The following is a 20257-nucleotide window of genomic DNA, read 5'->3' on the forward strand; positions in this document are numbered from 1 at the left end:
TTTTTTTTTTTTTTTTTTTTTTTGTTTTTAGAAGGCACATTTTGAATCACAGGTTCGGTGTATTGTTTTTGTAGACTTGTGCTGTCCAGTATAGTAGTTACTAGCCACATGTAGCTAATAAAAATTTTGATTCTCCAGGTGCATTAATCATAGTTCAAGAGCTGAGACCCATGTGGCTAGTGCCTACCTCTGAACAGTGTAGATATAGAACATATTCATCTTTGAACAGAGTTCTGTGGGACAATATTACATTAGAAGAATAAATGCCAACTCTAAGACATTTGTGGTATGAAAAGAAGTAGGGTCAGGGTTTGCTTATAGGGAATTGAGGTTCTGGTAACAAAATTGGTCACTATTTTCAGTGAGTGCTGTGAAGAGTTAACATTTCTCATTGGAAAGCTAAGCTTAGTATGTTTTCCTTTACCTCACTTTCCTTAAAGTCCTTTGTGTCTAAGGGTAATTCTGAAACTTCTGTCTCACTAAGCCTCTCATTTTTGGTGGAGAGTGGAGACAGGAGAGAGGGAGTACAGTGGGAAAACATGTAAAGACATTCAGATTTGGGGTGCCTGGGTGGCTAAGTTGGTTAGGCATCTGACTTTGGCTTGGGTCATGATCCTGGAGTCAAGTCCCATATCCAGCTCCCTGCTTAGTGGAGAACCTGCTTCTCCCTCTGTCCCTACCCCCTCCTCATGCTCTTATTCATTCAAATATACATACATACATAGAATCTTGAAAAAAAAAAAAAGGCATTCAGATTTAAAGTTTTTTTTTTTTTTAATTTTTTTTTATTTATTTATGATAGTCACAGAGACAGAGAGAGAGAGAGAGAGAGAGGCAGAGACACAGGCAGAGGGACAAGCAGGCTCCATGCACCGGGAGCCCGATGTGGGATTCGATCCGGGGTCTCCAGGATCGCGCCCTGGGCCAAAGGCAGGCGCCAAACCGCTGCACCACCCAGGGATCCCAGATTTAAAGTTTTTAAGTAGGGGTGCTGGGTGGTTCAGCTGGTTAGGTGGCTGACTCCTGACTTCAGCTAAGGTCATGGTTTCAGGGTCCTGGGATCCCCCTGCATTGGGCTGTGCTCGGTGGAGGGTCTGCTTGAGGCTCTCTTGCTTCTCTCCCTATGGGCCTTCCTCGTACTTATGTTCTAATAAATCTTAAAAAAAAAAAAAAAAAAAAAAAAGAGTTTTCCAGGAATTTCTTGCTCCCATATTTAAGTTTTACTAAACACAGAGTATCACACTCATACATCCTGTTCTCCCTGGCACTAGTGCCAAAGGAAGACAGCAGTCTTTACAAGCATTATCAGTCAGGAAGCAGGGAGGTAGAGACCCTATTAACTTAAAACCTCTCTCTCAGCACCAGGCAGATCCTACTTCCTTCTCCAACGGCCCCCACTATCCAGTCTGTGCTGCTGTAAAGGACCCATTGTAGTCCTTCTGGATTCTACCAAAAGAAACAGACTTTTAGTGGAGGCAGTGGCCTGGTAGTATGGGAAAGCTAAATCTTAGTGCTGAGGGAAAGAGGAGCTTCTCTTCTACATATTGGCTTTAGGACAGGAAGAGAATGGGAAAATCCCCAGACTAGGAAGCTTCATTTTTATGGCATTTCCCCCGATCAGACTGTAGAGTCTTGAAGCAAAGGGGCCGTACTCTTACTGAAAAAGACAATCCTTCAGGGCACGTTTTCACTGGTAGGATGCTGCTATTGGACATGCTTTTTCCTTTTATGTTAATCTAGAAAACCCAAAGATGTTACCAGGGTGGATGAAACTACAGTCAGAGCCCTCAAGGGCACATGATTGAACTTCACAGATATCATAGGATCATCAGTCTGAATCCAGGTCATGGGGGCTGTCATAGCCAAACTCCTTCTGCACATCCAAAGGGTATTTGCTCCACATTTGTGGTCTGCTGTTGCCTCTTTCCTCTTCACTGAAGCTGTCATAGTCATCAGAGCCTAGAATGATAATAGGAATGGGTTCTAGATGTTTTGAGTTTCTAGATGACCACAGTAACCATTTCCCATCTCAAGAAGGTCTGGTTTTTTGTTCTCTATTCTAAAATACTTGATCAGTAAAGAGAATTTAGAATTAAAAAAAAAAAAAAATCCTGTTTCTACCACCTAAACCAAATCCCTCAACAATACTGGGAGTATTTTTTCATTTCTTTCCTAAGTATAGGATTTCTTTTTATATAATAGTTGTAGTCATACTGTAAATATAATTTCACATCTGCCCCTATCCTTTTATCATATATATATGTGTATATATATGTATGTATATATGTAACATATATCATAGATACTTCCCTAATAGAATATTCCATAGTTTAATTAATTGTTCCTCCATTAACCAACAATAAATCCTTTTCGTTGGCACAAAGAACACAATCACTGAAGGAACTGTTTCACCAGAATATCTTTCCTTCCTTTCCCCCAGGTACCATGTCTGTGTTGCATCTTTCCCAAAACACTGTAAACCGATCAACTTCTTGAGAAGTTAAGTAAATGACACGTCAAAATCCTAGCCCTGCTCCTACTGGCAAACCTCTCCAACACCTTGACTGAAGCAGAAGAGACAATGAGCTATGATGTTTCCCTTAATCCCAACCACTGAAGTTAGTGCAATATTCTCTTGTTTTCTGGAGAGAGGATCAGGCTCGATGAGGTAAAGTAACTTCCCTAAGACCCACAGATAGGCAATGACAGAACTAAGGATTGGAACCTAGGCCTGACTGACATTAAAACCTCACCAGGGTCCTCTGGAAACACTAGTTCTTGGGGATCCTATAGCTCCAATGGCTTGTGGTTGAGCTGTTGGGAATTCAATGGCAGAGAAGGAAAGCCAGTAAAGATGTACATGTTAACTGCGCACACCTCAGTCTTGGATCTCAACAGGCCCCTCCCATCTAAGGCTGCTACTCATGTACCTCTGGACTCTTCATCTTCATCAGTGTTCTCCTCCTCTGGGTACTCATTACGCCAGTTATTCTCACTGTTCTCATCATCATCATCTTCATAAATATCTTCTGGCTGCTGGTCATCATTCACCTGCACATCTCAACACAAACATAAGCATAAGTCAACACCTCTAAGGCTGTACTGTAGGGGAGGCTATTAGCAGACCAATTTGGAGAAGTCACTTAAGAGCACAGTGTGGATAGGATGCCTGGGTGGCTCAGCAGTTGAGCATCTGCCTTTGGCTCAGGGCATGATCCTGTGGTCCTAAGATCGAGTCCCACTTTGGGCTCCCTACATGGAGCCTGCTTCTCCCTCTACCTCTATCTGTCTCTCTCCATTTCTCATGAATAAATCTTTAGAATTATTGTAAGAATAATGATGTTGGGGATCCCTGGGTGGCTGAGCAGTTGAGCGGTCTGCCTTCAGCCCACGGCATGATCCTGGAATCCAGGAATCAAGTCCCACATCAGGGTCCCTGCATGGAGCCTGTGTCTCTGCCTCCCTCTCTCTCTCTGTGTGTGTCTCTCATGAATAAATAAAATCTTGAAAAAAAAAAAATGATGTTAGGAGGTGTCTGGCTGGCTCAGTCTATAGAGCTGCAACTCTTGATCTTAGGGTTGTGAGTTCAAGCCCCACATTAGGTGTAGAGATTACTTAAAAAGTAAAGGGACGCCTGGGTGGCTCAGCCTTTGGCTCAGGGCATGATCCCAGGATCTGGGACTGAGTCCTGCATTGCACTCCTTGTGGGGAGCCTGCTTGTCCCTCTGCTTGTGTCTCTGCCTCTCTCTCTCTGTTTCTCATGAATAAAGAAATCTTAAAAAAAAAAAAAAAAAAAAAGTAAATAAAATTTAAAAAACCCCAAAATAATGATATAGGATATTAGCTTTTGGGATCCCTGGGTGGCGCAGCGGTTTGGCGCCTGCCTTTGGCCCAGGGCGCGATCCTGGAGACCCGGGATCGAATCCCACGTCGGGCTCCCGGTGCATGGAGCCTGCTTCTCCCTCTCCCTGTGTCTCTGCCTCTCTCTCTCTCTCTCTCTGTGGGACTATCATAAATAAATAAAAATTAAAAAAAAAAAAAAAAAAAGGATATTAGCTTTCTTTTTCTTCTTCTTTTTTTTTTAAAGATTATTTATTTATTCCTGTTGCCCGATGCTGGACTCGATCCCAGGTCTCCAGGACCACACCCTGGGCTGAAGATGGCGCCAAACCACTGTGCCACCCGGTTTGCCCAAGGATGTTCGCTTTCTTAATCCAAGGTTTCCCCTCCTTAAGATAGTTAAAAAAAAAAAAATCTTTTATTCCCATTTATGTTAAGAATTTTTGGTTTACTGTCCTTATTATAAGCCCCTATATGATTTCCCCCAAAAGTGGGTGTTATAAATGATAAAAATTATATTGCAAACTTTATAAAAGATCTATTAAAAGCAAAAATTATCAATGTAGATTGTCATTTCCAAAATTCCCTGCACTAAATCCAGTTCCAAGAAGGTATTTAGAATAAGTTTTTCCATTTAAGCAAGGACAAAAAGAGCCAAGAACAATCTTGAACACACTGGAGGCAATTTGGAACACAGGGAAGCAAAGCACCCTGACTAGAGAATTGCTTAGTCTACCTCATCCTCATGGGTCTCCTTACCAGGTCCCACTCCTGGCTATAAGGCTGCACAGAGAGGATGTTCTCAATCCATCCTGGAGTAGCCATCTCCAAATAGTAAATGTCATACACATAGTCATCCTTCTGTTCCTCCTGATGCCCGATTCTTGGTCCATCCTCAGATACAGTCAACCGCTCACGGATCAACTCTATGGAATTGCAGAGGATCACATCTGGGTCAGATGTCTGTAAAGAAATCAAAAGATAATATATACATGATCTGAACATTGGTGTTTCAAAAGGAGAAATCTAAGATTTGAGTGAGATTTTAAGTCTCTCTACAGTTGTCTATGTTAGATTCAAGATTCTTCTTTTAAAAAGATATTTTATTTGTTTGAGAGAGAGATAGAGACAGTGACAGAGATAGTGAGCGAGCACAAGCAGGGAAGAGAGGGAAAAGCAGGATCCCCGCTGAGCAGGGAGCATGCCGTAGGGGTTGATCCCAGGGCCTTGAGACCATCACCTGACAGGAAGGCAGATATTTAACTGACTGAGCCATCTGTGTGCCCCTAGATTCAAGATTCTTATCCCTATTTCCTACTAATCTCTTAATTAGCTATGAAATTAAAAAATCAATTATCTCTAAAATAATTGTATAGTTTTTCTTTTGTGATAGACTTAAGATAGCTCCCTGCTCTCTTGTGCTTGAACAACATAAGAGAGCACATGGAAAAACTGGCCTGAGAAGATCTCCATTAGGGATCTAGAGGCCCCCAGCAGCACCTCCATGGCTGATCTCTATATGGGTCTGCATTTGTGTGATATAAGGGTCTAAAAGCGATTCCTGGACTCTGATGACTACCACCACCTGGTTTGCCCACAATGATGTCTTTTCTTTAAAAAAGTATTTTATTTATTTATTTGAGAGAGAGAGAAAAAGCATGAACAAGGAGGAGGGGCAGAGGGACAGAGAAACAGATTCCTTGCTGAGCAGGGAACCCAACACAGGGTTTGATCCCAGGACCCTGATCACAACCTAAGCTGAAGACAGATACTCAATGTCTCTCATGAATAAATAAAATTTTTTTTAAAGATTTTATTTATTTATTCATAGAGACACAGAGAGAGAGAGAGAGAGAGGCAGAGGCACAGGCAGAGGGAGAAGCAGGCTCCATGCAGGGAGCCTGACGTGGGACTCGATCCAGGGTCCCCAGGATCAAACCCCGGACTGCAGGCAGTGCTAAACCACTGCGCCACCAGGGCTGCCCATAAATAAAATCTTAAAAAAACAAAACAAACAAAAAACAAAACAAAACAAAAAACAACCCTCAAATTTTGAGTCAAGATGCGTTAAAAAAAAAAAAAAAGATTTAATCAAGAGAGCCAGCAAGTGCATGTGTGAGCAGGCAAGAGCTGGAGGGAGAGGAAGAGAATATCAAGCAGACTCCCCCTCCAAACATGAAGCCCAGGGTGGGGGTGGGAGACTCAATCCCATGACACTGAGATCATGACCTGAGCCAAAAACAAGAGTCAGACTCAACCGAGCCACCCAGGCGCCCAATGATGTCCTACTTTTAATCACAAACCAGGAGTGGACTCTCCTATAATCCTCCTGTTAGAACAGCTCAAGATAGATTGACCCAGAATAGAATTGGCCCAGGGAAGATGTACTCCAGTGCCACAGGCTGTGTCATCCAGAGCAGCGCAGGTCAGTTTGGAAACCCAAGGGACATGCTGCAAATGACCCCTCTCAACAGGTTCATCAGAGGAGGCTATGTGGCTCAAACCAGACACCATACTTGGGGCGGGGGGTGGAAGGGGTGTGTTCCATAGCCGAGGGAGGAAGAAGGAATTAATTCTTCCTTGCTCCAAAGTTAAAAGGAACTAGAGATGTCAATTTTTGTGCATTCTTGACAAACTTCAAAGCTGTTCACAAGCAAAGTTGTGACTCCAATTCACAAGTTACCCACCTTAGTCCAGCAAATTAGGTAGCCATTAAAATATTTACAAAGACTGGCAAACAGAAAAATGCCAGACATAGAATTTTATACTCAGAAGACAACAAATTAATTTTATTCCAATTACCTTTGTGATGGGGGTAAAATGAGTGATTCCACCCCTTGTTACTTTCCCATATTTTTTCAAATTTTCTATAATGAATATTTTTATAAAAGAAAAGTTATTCTTTAGTCTATGTGTGCCTACCCATATTTTCAAGTATACAACATACAGCACAGTATAAACATATTTAATGTCTCGCCAGTCTTCATGGTTATTACTTTAATGGTGCAGGCAGTTGTGTATGTCAATTTCTCAGACATAATTTTTAGCCTCCATAAAGAATATTGCAATGAACATGTTGTTTCCTGCATTCGAAAAATAGAGATGAAATACCTACTTCAAAGGGTTCTGGTAAGGATCACGAGTTAAATTAAAAGAAAACATAACAAATACTTAGCATAGTACTTAATGTACAGCAATTACTCAGTAAATCAACAATAAGCTTTTGTTAATACCATAGCTGTTTGCTTCTGCTGAATTATTTCGCTAGCATAAATCCTGGAGGTAATAAGATCACTAGATAAAATAAACTGAACTTTTTCACTTCTTAAGATTTTCTATAAAATTTCTATAAAAGTACTATAAAATAGTACTTTATTTGCTTAAAATTTAAATGGTATCAAATTAATGAGAAATATATGTGGCAAAAATGCTGTCACTATTTTAAAATTTCTGTAGATACTTGTTTGGATGGCTTTAGGATCCAAACAATAAAAATAAATTTAAGTAGTTTTAGAATAGGCCTCAAGCTATTTTTAGGATTCCCGGTATGTAAAACCATGCTGTTTTCCAAAAGCCTTGCATCAATTTTAAGCACGACAATTGTGTACCATTTTGATCATGGCCTTGCCAGCAGTGCTATCAACAACCTTTCCCCTGAGAGTCTAGTAGGCATAAAACCCCAAATTTTCTTTCAGCTTAAATCCATTTTTAAAAAAATAATTACTGAGGGCAAACATTTTTGTAAAATCTGTGATTAATTCTACAGTTGTGGGGACACCTGGATAGCTCAGTGGTTGAGCATCTGCCTTTGGCTCAGGGTGTGATCTAGAAGTCCCCAGATCAAGTCCTGCACTGGGTTCCCCAAGGGAAGCCTGCTTCTCCCTCTGCCTATGTCTCTGCCTCTCTCTCTCTGTGTCTCTCATGAATAAATAAACTCTTTAAAAAAAAATTCTACAGTTGTGTTTTTGAACAGCTGTTTGAAAAGATAATCCTGAAAAAAAGGACAATAATTAATCTGGCTTACTTTTAATCACAAGCAATGTAAAGAATTCACAAGCAAAATTTGCTACTATACTTTGCCACACTGAATTTTAAAAACATCTGACCTTAGAGATTATCTATAAAATATGAGAAGCATTAAGTATTCTTTAATATTACACATAAGCCACATTAAAATACCTCCCATTAAGCAAAGAGCAACATTTTAGATGCAGGGAATTTTAATTGAATTGGCATAGTTAAGACCAAAAAGATAAAAGTGCACATTGCCAGCTTATCTTCAACCCGGGACTTTTAACAAGTTAACACAACTTGAAACACAGCTGAGTCTTGTTCTATGAAACAGTGAAGGGATTTCCTCATTATTTACATATATGTTAATATGACAAGTTATATGAATTTAAATACGAAACCAATCTCCTACAGGTTTAGAGATGGCATTTACCAACTCTGTGAAATGCTGAACATTACTGGGGTGCCTGGTTGGCTCAGTCAATGGAGCATATGACTCTTGATCTCTGAGTTGTGAGTTCAAGCCCATGTTGGGTGTAGAGATTACTTTAAAAAACTTTTAAAAAGCTGAACATTACTAATTAATTTTTTTAAAGATTTATTTATTCCTAAGAGAAGCAGACATAGGTACAGGGAGAAGCGGGCTCCCTGTGGGAGCTTTGGACCCAGGACCCTGGGATCATGATCTGAGCCAAAGGCAGACACTCAACCATTGAGCCACCCAGGTGCCCCTAATCAATTCTAATAAAATCTTTGGAGGGGGAAAAACAGTTTAGCACTTACTGAACAAGAATTACTATCAAAGTTCAAAAAACTGATCCTATTCATTTTTTTTAAAGACTATTTATTTATTCATGAGAGACACACAGAGAGAGGGAGAGACATAGGCAGAGAGAGAAGCAGGCTCCACGCAGGGAGCCTGATGAGGGACTCGATCCCAGGACTCCAGGATCACATACCCTGGGCTGAAGGCAGATACTCAACGACTGAGCCACCCAGATATCCCATGATTCTATTCATTTTTTAAAAAAGATTTTAATTTATTTGACACAGAGAGAGAGAGAGAGAGAGAACACAAGCAGGGGGAACAGGAGGCAGAGAGAGAGAGAAGCAGGCTCTCTGCTGAGCAGGGAGCCTGACGTGGGTCTTGATCCCAGGACCCTCTGATCCCACCTGAGCAGAAGGCAGATGCTTTAATTCACTGAAGCACCCAGGCACTCCAATCCTATTCATTTAACCACAAGCCAATCTTATTTAAATCCGGATTGTACAAAAGAAATATTCTATCAGCCATTCATGGTCTGAATTCTCGTGTATGAGATCAACTTAAATATGGTACACATAAAAAAAGACACTTTTGTTTTGTAATTAAGTGGTAGCCAATTAATTACTCCTAACTAGCTTTTTCTGAGATAAGCTATCAAGTCTGCCCTTTCTCCTCTTTTTTTTTTTTTTAATTTTTTTAATTTTAATTTTTTTTATTTTTATTTATTTATTTATGATAGTCACAGAGAGAGAGAGGAGAGAGAGGCAGAGACACAGGCAGAGGGAGAAGCAGGCTCCATGCACTGGGAGCCCGACGTGGGATCCGATCCCGGGTCTCCAGGATCGCGCCCTGGGCCAAAGGCAGGCGCTAAACCACTGCGCCACCCAGGGATCCCTTTTTTTTTTTTTTTTTTTAAAGATCCCATCCATTTATTCATGAGAGAGAGAGAGAGAGAGAGAGAGAGAGAGAGAGAAAGGCAGAGACACAGGCAGAGGGAAAAGCAAGCTCCCCATGGGGAGCTCAATACGGGACTCGATCCCAGGACCCTGGGATCACGACCTGAGCCAAAAGCAGACGCTCAACCACAGAGCCACCCAGGAATCCCTCCCCTGTCTTCTTAATGTCAGCAAAAATTATTTTTGTTCCAGGGATGTACTTCTTGGGATCATCCAAATACTCCATCAATGTCTTCTCTCCCCAGGTAATGCCTTTGTTCTATTTATTTATTATGTACTTATTTGAGAGAGAGGGAGAGAGCGAGAGAGCTCATGCACAAGCTGGTGGAGAGGCAGAGGGAGAGGAACAAGCAGACTCCCCACTGAGCATGATCCAAGCAGGGCTGGATCCCAGGACCCCGTCCATGATCGTGTCCTGAGCCAGATGCTCAACTGGCCGAGCCACCTAGTGGCCCTGATATCTTCGTCCTTGTTGGCGTCCTTGTAAGAAAATCCAGGGGCCTGACCTATCTTTTTGCTCAAATAGATCATGGCGTTTTGGCCCAGTCTTGTGCTTGCCTTGCCTCTTTTCGACAGTATGGTAAAACTGGGCACACTTCTGAACAAAAATCTTGCCCTTCTCAACATTGCCCATTTTTTTTTTTTTAAAGATTTTATTTATTTATTCATGAGAGACAGAGAGGCAGAGGGAGAAGCAGGCTCCATTGCTGGGAGCCTGATGCAGGACTCCATCCCAGGTCTCCAGGGCCATGCCCTCGGCTGAAGACAGGCGCTAAACCGTTGAGCCACCCAGGGATCCCAACATTGCCCATTTTTAAATTGCTCTTCTGTTGCATGCAAAATGAAGGTGCCCGCTGGCAAGCCAGATGTCCCACTCTCATGTGCAAACATTTTCTTATGTATTTACAGTTTATATTCCATTTTTGGGAAAAATTTGTGTACACATGCTTCATCAGTTTACATACTAGTTTTTGTTATAAAATTAAACTAGTTATTTGATTCCACTGAATGCTGATTTACTTTTAAAAGGTATTTTACTTGTAACTCATGAATCAGTCTTCCATTCATTTTGGTAGAAGATGTGGCTATAGTCATCATGCCCAAATTGTTATCCAAGTATACTACCACTATGATTAAATATTTTTTGCTTGATATATTTTCAATTAAAATCAGTTTTTAAACTTCAAGAACTATTGAAAGAAGTGAAGGGTGATGTTAAAAAAAATGATTATTAAGAGAAGACAAACCTTAGGTTGAGAATTTTCTATTTCTATAGTCTTAATACAACGTAGTAGAGTTTGTTTTTTTTTTGGAACTGAGGTACAAAACAAATTTAGTAAATGTAACAACGGAAAGAACATTGGATTAAATGTGACAAGACTTGCATTCTACACTTGAATCTGCCTCAAACTTGATTCACTACCCAATACTAGTCCTTAACATCCCTTTGGTGAGTTTTTCCATCTGTTCTATCTTTACTGCTCAAAACCCTCCAGTAATTCCCCATCTCAAAGTGAAAGGCAGTATGTCCATACAAGTGCCTTCAGAGTCTAGCAGGAATCCTCTCCCAAATTCCTTATTATTCTTCCTCAGTTCACTGGGCTCCAGGCACACTGATCTTGAAAACACCAAACTGCTTTTCTCTCAGATATCCACAGTGCCTTGCCATTCACCTCCTTCAAGTTCTCACTCTGTCATTTTCTGAGACCTTTTCTGAAATGGAACCATTCTTTCCCTGCTCTCCTCACCCTCATACAGCCCCTATCACCATCTGACATTGAAGTTAACAGTGTTCTTTCTTCTACCTGAATGTTAAGTCCTCAAAGCTATATCCACAGAACCTAAGAACGTATGTGCCTGGCACATAGTGCGGATTCAGTAAATATTTGTTGAATAAATAACCTAATCTGTTAAACGAGGTTACCACGGCCGAGAGATCATCCATCAGTAAGGCGAAGCCGTGTGCCTCCTCTTACGTGTGCAGACTTAACGCCCAGACTCTTGGTCCGGCGAAGCCCAGCCCTCCCTCTCTTCCGGGCGGGTACTCACTTTGGAGGAGCCTCCGGTGGCGACAGCTTCTGGGTCGTCTTCTTCCTCGTGGACCAGGTCGAACAGCTGAAAGCTCGCGTCCTCGGCGGCTTCTGGGTTTCCCGGTGGGTCTTCGGACTCCAGGCCACCTGAGGGAATCCCTGAGGATCTGCGGCTAGAAATCACCCGGTAGCGACCCTCCTGCCGGTTCTCCCGAGCCGAAGCGCGGAGGTCGCGGCGGATACGCTGCTGGCTGCCCCGGGAAGGGCGCAGGGCGGCTCGAACGAGCGCCTGGACCGGCTCCTCCTGTAGGAGAGGTCGTAGGGGAGGGAAGCCGGCGTGAGCAGGTTCGTGCAGAAATCAGAGATACAATTTCGCCCCGGCAGCGCCCTAAGATCCCTTCAAACACTGGCTCCATCCCGCCCAATACCTGGGAGCGCACGGTGGCCACCAATTGGAAGACATTATTCTCCGGCCCTCTCTCAAGATCCTCGGGGACTGTCTTTTGGGCCGTCGACTCGACTGCGCTGCTCCGAAGGCGTTTGCAGGAGAGGACAAGGGCTTCGGCCGGCTCTGCGCTGCGCTTCCGCTTCACGCGAAGAACCGCGGTCCTGCCGGCCTCCATAGCGGCATTCGCGGAGCACTGTGGGAACGCGCGGGGTGCGACGGGAGAGCCTTCAAGTTCCGCTTCCGGGACTCGCTGCCGGCACGCTCGGCGGGCGCTGGGAGGTCCCGCCCCTTTTGCCAGCCGCGTCCAGGTGGAGGTGGCTGCGGAAGTGAACGCGACGGTTCCCGCGGAGGGTGAGGTCCTGGGCGTGTTGGGAAGGTGGGGTAGCAGAATCCCGGGGGCAGCCATCATCTATTTTGAGCCCACGGGCTCTGGCTGACGAACCTGGCGTGGACGTACTGGGCCGCCGTGGTGTGCGTCTCCTCCGGACTCTCCAGCAAGGCTCAGAGCTTCTGGGCTGGCAAGAGAACTGGGATACGGTTGGGCCCCGACTCTGCCATTCTGTCGGGTGACCCCCACGGGAACCTTGATTATAGTACTTGGCACCTCCTTTCAGCGAGAGACTCGAACCGCAATCATACGGCGCTCCAACCATCCCACGCTTAGCTGGGCCACGTTTCTTTTTTCAGGGAACTGCTAATGGGCTCGATTTCCCCAGGCACAGAGTTCTGAGTATTTGGGAATCAGTCCATTCACCACACCTTAGCCAGAGCGGCCTTGTAGAAGCATGTACCTGACGACATTTTTGTTCTTAAAACTCTTGAGTGGCTCCCAGGGCATGTAAAACAAAATCCAAACCTCTTTCCGAAGCCGGTATGGCCCAGTGTGATTTGCAGAAGCCCACCCATACTCGATTACTACTTGTGCTTAAAGTGCTTCAGTCACTTTTTTTTAAAAAATGTTTTTAAAATTAAATATTGACTAGGTAAGAAGTAATCATTATTAAAAATGGTGAGGCATAGGGACACCTGGGTGGGTCAGTGGTTGAGTGCCTGCCTTCAGCATGGGGCTTGATCATGGAGTCCCAGGATCGAGTCCCATATCAACCTCCCTGCATGGAGCCTGTTTCTCCCTCTGCCTGTGTCTCTGCCTCTCTCTCTCTCTCTGTGCCTTTCATGAATAAATAAATAAAATCTTTTTTAAAAATGGTAAGGCATAAGGAATGACAGTATCATAAACATCTTTAATCCCACCATCCATTTATAGAACGATGCTATTTTGAAGTCCCTTGTGTGGCCCTCCTTGAATCCAGCCTTTTCCCTTACCTCTTAAGAATAACCACTGTCCTCATTCCCTCATATACTTTTTAGTGTGATTCCTGAAGAATATGTTGTTTTTGTTTTGCATAATTATAAATTTATATTAATGTCCTATTGTATATGTTCTATGATTTGCTTATTTTTTGACTTAATATTTCTGGGATTATCCATGTTTGCTTATAGCTATGATATATTTGTTTAGATGAAGGTCTTCATAGTTTGAATGCTTTGTATTTTTCCTTAAACTAAACATTTAATATCCTGAGGCAGTATTGGCGGCACTCTTTTACCACAACCTCAGTCTGTTTCTCCTTTCCTTTTAGCCTCCGGTTTCCTCTGCTTTATTTCTCTCCTCACTTGCCTTTACCTTGAGGCTGCACCCAGATGCACCTGTGGGGCTCATTTGATTCTCCCACCCCTTGGAATCACTGAGGACTGCTGCAGTTTCCAGATAGCTTCATGAACTTACATATTACAGTTTTTGATGTTCTATGCTGAATGTAAAATCGAAACTCTTGCTGGAAAGATTAAAATACTGATTAATATTTTCAGTGGCTTTGACACAAGTGGCTATTTCTTGATTTTTTTTTTGTCTTAATTTTTTTTTTTTTCTCTACAATTTGGGCATTATGGTGTGAATAGATTTCTGACGATTAGATCTGTCCACAAGAAGTAATCTGGCAAGGCTGCTTTTCTGTGCTAAAACTGAAGAGCTGACTGGCATCATGAAAGTCTTCTGCGGGCGGGCCAATCCGACCACGGGATCTGTGGAGTGGCTGGAGGAGGATGAGCACTATGATTACCACCAGGAGATTGCAAGGTAACAGGGCTGTGTTCACAGTTGGCTGCAGCTGGGTGAGGGCACTCAATCTCCAAGCGGGAGCCCTGGAATCGGATGGGAATGTGGAATAGGCATTACCCAGTGTTTCGGATCGGGGCAGATGTTGGTCACGAGCAGGTCTGCTTAGAGGTTTGTTTGGGAGTTAAGCAAAGTCATTTCAATGTGAAGAGTCAGATGTCATGTAACAGCTCGATATATGTAAAAATGTTATGTTTCCTCATATAATATCCTTAATTTAGAGTTGTTTGATGGGTGAGTGAAATACAATGTGTGGGGCAGAATATAAAGGCTCAAAAACATTACCTTTCTAAAGATTTTGGTCATTATTTTCAGAGTGATTTAGATGTTAAGCAGGGAGAAAACAGATTAGGTTGCATTTTGGAACATTTACTGAGAACAGTGTGGAAAGTAGGTTGGAGGAAGCAGAAACCATGTGAGTGATATACAACCGCACAGGTGAGGCAGTAGAGGTGGGGAGAGAAGAGAGAGCTTTGAGGGAGCTTGAGTTTGGTAACTTATTGGATACAGTGAAGAAAGAGAAAATTCAAGAAGCACCCAGGATTTCTGGTTAGAGTGACAAGGTGGATGGAGCTGTTTTTCCCAAGAGGGAGAACACAGTGGAAATGGGTACTGCTGGGAAGAGGAAGGTGATGGAGAATAGGTGTCTGGGTTTGGACATCCAGGCTGAAGAGACCAGGGTCAGTGAGGGTGTGGAATGAGAAAGGTCTCCACCTGAAAAAGGAATCCTGGAATAGAGGAGGCAGGAGAACCAGGAGGAAATGGCTGGAAAGTGGAAAAGAGGAGAGTGTTTCAGGAAAAGGGAGTGTCCAGCTGGGACAGAAATCCTGGATGTTAGTGGTGGAGTGGTCTGGTAGTGCTTAGAGTATCTGTGGAGTAGTGGGGGAGATTGGGTGATGAGGCTGGGAAGATGGGGACCAGAAACATCTCTTGAAAGGCAGAACCAGATTTCAACTAAGCAATTGTAGGTGGGTTCACATGTAAAAGCCTTGTTGTGCCACTTTAAAAAAGAACAGTGTTCTTTTAGTACAGTGCTCTGCAAAGTGTAGAGTATGAACGGCCTATGTCGCAGTTGGCTGAGGCACCAGTTCAAGTATGTAGTTCTGGACTCCAGCCCAATTTTCTTGATCAGGATCTATTTCCTTGTGTCATGGGAATCTGCATTTAAAATAAGTTCTCCAGGGGCACTTGGGTGGCTCAGTCGGTTAAACATCTGCTTTTGGCTCAGGTCATGATCCCGGGGTCCTGGGCTTGAGCCTCGCATAGTCACTGGGCTCCCTGCTCAGTGGGGAGTCTGCTACTACTTCTTCCTCTGCCCCTTGCCCAGCTTATGCTCTAGCTGGCGCTCTCGCTCTCAACTGAACAAATAAAAAATCTTTAATAAAATAAAATAAGCCCTCGAAGCTACTTGGCTGGCTCAGTCAGTAGAGAAATGTGACTCTTGATTTCAGGGTCATGAGTTCAAGCCCCATTTTGGGTATGGGGCCTACTTTTATAAAAACAAATAGGGGATCCCTGGGTGGCGCAGCGGTTTGGCGCCTGCCTTTGGCCCAGGGCACGATCCTGAAGACCCGGGATCGAATCCCACATCAGGCTCCCGGTGCATGGAGCCTGCTTCTCCCTCTGCCTGTGTCTCTGCCTCTCTCTCTCTCTCTCTGTGACTATCATAAATAAATTAAAAAAATTAAAAAAAAAAAAAAAAACAAATAAAAAAACTTCTCTAGTGATTAACGTTGACCTGAAGCTGGAAATCCTCTGTTTAGTGAGAGCCACTTAGCTCTTACTTGGAACTCAGCAAGCATCTTTGGACTGGGATTGCTGAGTTCTGGAGGTTTATCCTGACCCTGCCAGAAATTTTTCCAAGTTTGTGAATTAATGTGACAGAAAATAGGGAAAAGCAACTCTCTTCCCTTTAACAGCCTGTAGTTTGGTAAGCTCTTTGTTCTCCCTGATGACATAAGGGAAAGTTCTGGGCTTTAATAAATAAAGTTATTTATTCTCTCATGAATAAATAAATAAAATCTTTAAAAAAAAATGTGTGATGTATAACATGATCAATATTTTGGTGGCTATGGAATTACTGTGAGGGCTAACTACCAGAGCATTTTTTTTTTTTTTTTTTTTAATTTATCTATGAGAGACACAGAGAGAGAGGCAGAGACACAGGCAGAGGGAGAAGCAGGCTCCATGCAGGGAGCCTGACATGGGACTCGATCCTGGGTCTCCAGGATCATACCCTGGGCCGAAGGTGGCGCTAAACCGCCAAGCCACCCGGGCTGCCCTACCAGAGCATTTTAAGGCTGAAGTTATTTGCTGAAAATAAACATCTTTCTCTAAGATTTTTGTCCCTGCAGTACTGGAGAATGACAGCTTATAACTCCATTAAAATAGTTTAAAATGGACCTGGATTAGAGATGTAAAGTACAGCATAGGGAATATAGTTAATGATATTGTAATAATGTTATGTGGTGACTACACTTACTGTAGTGAGCATTGAGTATAGACTTGTCAAATCACTATGTTGTATACCTGAAACTGATGTAACATTGAATGTCAATTATTGTTCAGAAATAAATAAAAAATAAAATGGGCTGGCCTGGATGTTTGTCCATCTGATTTAGGAATGCATTATATATATGTATTTTAAAGATATTTATGTATTTATGTATGTATGTATGTATTTATTTAGATTTTATTCATTCATGAGAGACATAGAGAAAGAGAGGCAGAGACATAGGCAGAGGGAGAAGTAGGCTCCATGCAGGGAGCCTGATGTGGGACTCGATCCCAGTATCCAGGCATCATACACTGAGCCAAAGGCAGACGCTCAACCGCAGAGTCACCCCAGGTGTCCCAGGAATGCATTATATTATATATGTGATTGCTCTCATAAGTTGATGGATATCATTAGCAGAGATTTCTGACCTGTTTTTTTTTTTTTTTTTTTTTTTTTTTTAGATCATCCTATGCTGATATGCTGCATGACAAAGACAGAGTAAGTATAAAAGGAAACCATTATCTTGCTGTGGTGTTTGAAACCTTTAGTTATAAGGTTAAACATTCCCTCCAGAGGCATGTTGTTAGGATAATGCAGGGAGCCATTATGGTGTAATGGTTGGGCTATCTGTCAGGAGGCTGGGTCCTACTTCCAGCTCTACTATTTACCTGAGTGTGACCTTGGAAAGGACACGAGACCTCTGCAGATCTTATTTATAGGATTTGAAAGGAATGGGATATATTAGCTAATCTCCATAGTCCCTTCTAGATAAAACTTCCTCTTAATTACAGTTTGACCTTGTATAGTCCATTAGTAATTTTAAAATCAGATCTCTAGGGGCCACTCCAGACTACTTAGTAAAGCACATTTGGCTTCCATTGCACAGTGATATTTCATTTTTATTTTCCCTTTTCCCATTTTTGTTTCATCTCTGTTTTCTTTTCCTGTTTGGACTATGTTGTAGTTCTGGTTATGATAGCTAGCAACGCAAGTTTTTCTGGTCTACAAAGAATGGTTGTCTAGTCATTCTCATGTGGATGGCTTAGAAATGGGGAGGCTTGAAGGCCAAGAATGCAGGGCGAACTGAGCAGTGCAGAGCAGGAGAAGGATCAAGGCAAATGGTAGGGTTGGTTGTGAGGCTGTGTTGGTGGTAGTGTCTACCCTGGTTAACTGCTCAGGCTGCATACTTCTTGGCAACATCATGACAGAACAATCTCCTTAAGCATCATTAGTTTGTAGGCTACATCAAGGGGGGCTGGGTGCCTCCCTGATTTTCATCAAATATCTGAGTGCCTTTGCCGAGCTGTTGGAGAATTATAGAATGTGGAACAAACATTGTTCCTGGTTTTGACTCATTTTCTCTAGCTTAATGGTCTTGGCCGTTGCTGCCTTTTTTTTTTTTTTTTTAAGATTTTATTTATTTGAGAAAGAGAGCACGCACACAAGCAGGGGGAAGGGGCAGAGGAGGAGAAGGAGAAGCAGACTCCCTGTGGGGCAGGGAGCCTGATGCGGGGCTTGATCCCAGGATTCTGATACCATGACCTGAGCCAGGCGCTTAACCCACTGGGCCACCCAGGCGCCCTGATGGTCTTGGCTTCTTAATGGATTCTTGTGAGCCTCTCTGATTTTAGTGTCATCTGCAAAGAGGATCCTTTTTACCTCAGCTTCCAGGGTGTTTGGACGAATGGCATTACCATCCATTCATTCGGCAGGCCAGAAAGATGGCACCCTTTTCCTCATCTGAGCCTGCAATCTGTCATCAAATCCTATGGGTCTTTCAACTCCACTGCCTGCTCAGACCTCGTTTATTAGTGTTGGCCTCTGTTTTTTTTTCTCTGCATAGCAGCCCAAGAGATCTTTCTGAAACGCCAATCTGTGTGTTTCCTCTACTTAAAACCCTGAGAGGGACACCTGGGTGGCTCAGCGGTTTAGTGCCTGCCTTTGGCCCAGGGCGTGATCCTGGAGTTCCAGGATCGAGTCCCACATCGGCCTCCCTGCATGGAGCCTGCTTCTCCCTCTGCTTGTGCCTCTGCCTCTCTCTGTGTGTGCCTCTCATGAATAAATAAATAAAATCTCTAAAAACAAAAACCCTGAGAACCCAGTTTAGCACTGTCCTCAGTGGTCTCTCACTGCTTTCAAAGTAAAATCCAAATTCCTTGGAGGAATGTTCCCGACTGTTCGTTATTTACCACTTTAACTTCTGCTTCCCCTCCTCACCATTCTCTCCATGAGGAAATGGAGTCAGAATTTGCTGGTTAGTGGCACAGCCAAGGTAAACTAATTTCTCTGTACTTTTGCATGGTGCCTTACTTTTGTCGTTATTTAGAACACTTCTATTACCTCATAAAATTAGCTCCTGCCTGTTTGCAGTCCCTCCCAGTGCTAGCTCTCAGCCCTAGGCAATCACCGACCAGCTTTCTGTCACTGCAGTTTTGCCTTTCCTGGAAATTTCATGTAAATGAAATCATGTGAGAGATAGTCTTATGTGTTCTTCACATAAGAACACATAATGTTCTTCATCATGTTTTTGAGGTTCACTCATGTTGAATATGTCTTAGTATTCATCCCTTCCTATTGCTAAGTCACATTCAATTATATAGATTTTTCCATTATTTTATCCATTTATCAGCTGATGTATGTTTGGATTGTTTCCAGTTTGGGCTGTTGTAGCAATCCTGTGTATGAAAACTCACATGCAAGTCTGTGTGGACACATTTTCATCTCTTTTGGGTATATATCTATATGTGGAATTGCTGGGCCCATATGTTAAACATACATTTAATCCTGGTTTTAATTTCCATTTTTTTCTAATGACTAATGATGTCAAACATATTTCTATGCAGTTACTTGTCATTGGAATATCTCCTTTGGTGTAGTCTAGGGTTTTGTTTTTTTTTGTTTGTTTGTTTGTTTTTTAATTTTTATTTATTTATGATAGTTACAGAGAGAGAGAGAGGCAGAGACACAGGCAGAGGGAGAAGCAGGCTCCATGCACCGGGAGCCCGATGTGGGATTCGATCCCGGGTCTCCAGGATCGCGCCCTGGGCCAAAGGCAGGCGCCAAACCGCTGCGCCACCCAGGGATCCCCTAGTCTAGGGTTTTGAATGTAGATATGATTCTTGTTAGACACTGCCAAATTGCGTTTTAAGAGGGCTTCAGTTTCACTGGAGTAGCTTCAAAATTGGGTAATTAAAAAGCCTTAGCTAATTTAATGGGTGTCATTAATTGGAGGGTATGCTGACCCTGGTTTACTGTTGAGGATGGTGCTAACCAGGTTTCTCAGGTGATCAGCTCGTGGCTGTACTGAAACTCCCAGGCCAGGTCCCAGTTCTATTCTCCCTCTGTTATCCCACAGCCACACACAGAAAGCCACACATCTCCTGCTTAGGAGGGATGTACTTGTGTTTGGAAGGCAGCTGTGCTCCCCACTATACCACCAACTTCCTATAATATATTTGTTTGTTTTTTAAGATTTTAGATTCATTAGAGATTTTTAGATTTTAAGATTCATTAGAGACACATAGAGAGGTAGA

The 20257-nt window shown here is 42.9% G+C and overlaps 3 protein-coding genes across 17 annotated transcripts in view; 2 read left to right on the forward strand and 1 right to left on the reverse strand.

The window, feature by feature from the left end:
* Positions 1-1183, forward strand: part of SLC7A6 (solute carrier family 7 member 6) — a 39744-nt gene extending 38561 nt beyond the window's left edge. For all 5 annotated transcript variants that reach the window (XM_072816363.1, XM_072816372.1, XM_072816367.1 and 2 more), the window contains one exon: positions 35-1183. The gene's annotated coding sequence lies outside the window, so the exon portion shown is untranslated. The remainder of the gene's footprint in view (positions 1-34) is intronic.
* SLC7A6OS (solute carrier family 7 member 6 opposite strand) lies at positions 756-12305 on the reverse strand. Its single transcript, XM_072816381.1, has 5 exons — positions 12032-12305; positions 11623-11907; positions 4600-4803; positions 2931-3051; positions 756-1959 (listed from the first exon to the last, which is right to left on the reverse strand). The coding sequence occupies exons 1-5, from the start codon at positions 12224-12226 to the stop codon at positions 1829-1831; spliced, it is 936 nt and encodes a 311-aa protein (XP_072672482.1). The 5' UTR covers positions 12227-12305; the 3' UTR covers positions 756-1828.
* PRMT7 (protein arginine methyltransferase 7) overlaps positions 8883-20257 on the forward strand; it is a 46637-nt gene continuing 35262 nt past the window's right edge. For 6 of the 11 annotated variants that reach the window (XM_072816264.1, XM_072816248.1, XM_072816307.1 and 3 more), the window contains exons 1-3: positions 10212-12402; positions 14011-14188; positions 17186-17222. In XM_072816264.1, coding sequence (XP_072672365.1) covers positions 14094-14188; positions 17186-17222 — 132 coding nt within the window. In that variant the 5' untranslated portion in view covers positions 10212-12402; positions 14011-14093. Of the gene's footprint in view, positions 9819-10211; positions 12403-13691; positions 14189-17185; positions 17223-20257 lie in introns of those variants that run through there. The other 5 variants (XM_072816256.1, XM_072816276.1, XM_072816296.1 and 2 more) reach the window with 3 other exon arrangements.

This window comes from Canis lupus, chromosome 3 (assembly GCF_048164855.1).
Source record: "Canis lupus baileyi chromosome 3, mCanLup2.hap1, whole genome shotgun sequence".
NCBI lineage: Eukaryota > Metazoa > Chordata > Mammalia > Carnivora > Canidae > Canis > Canis lupus.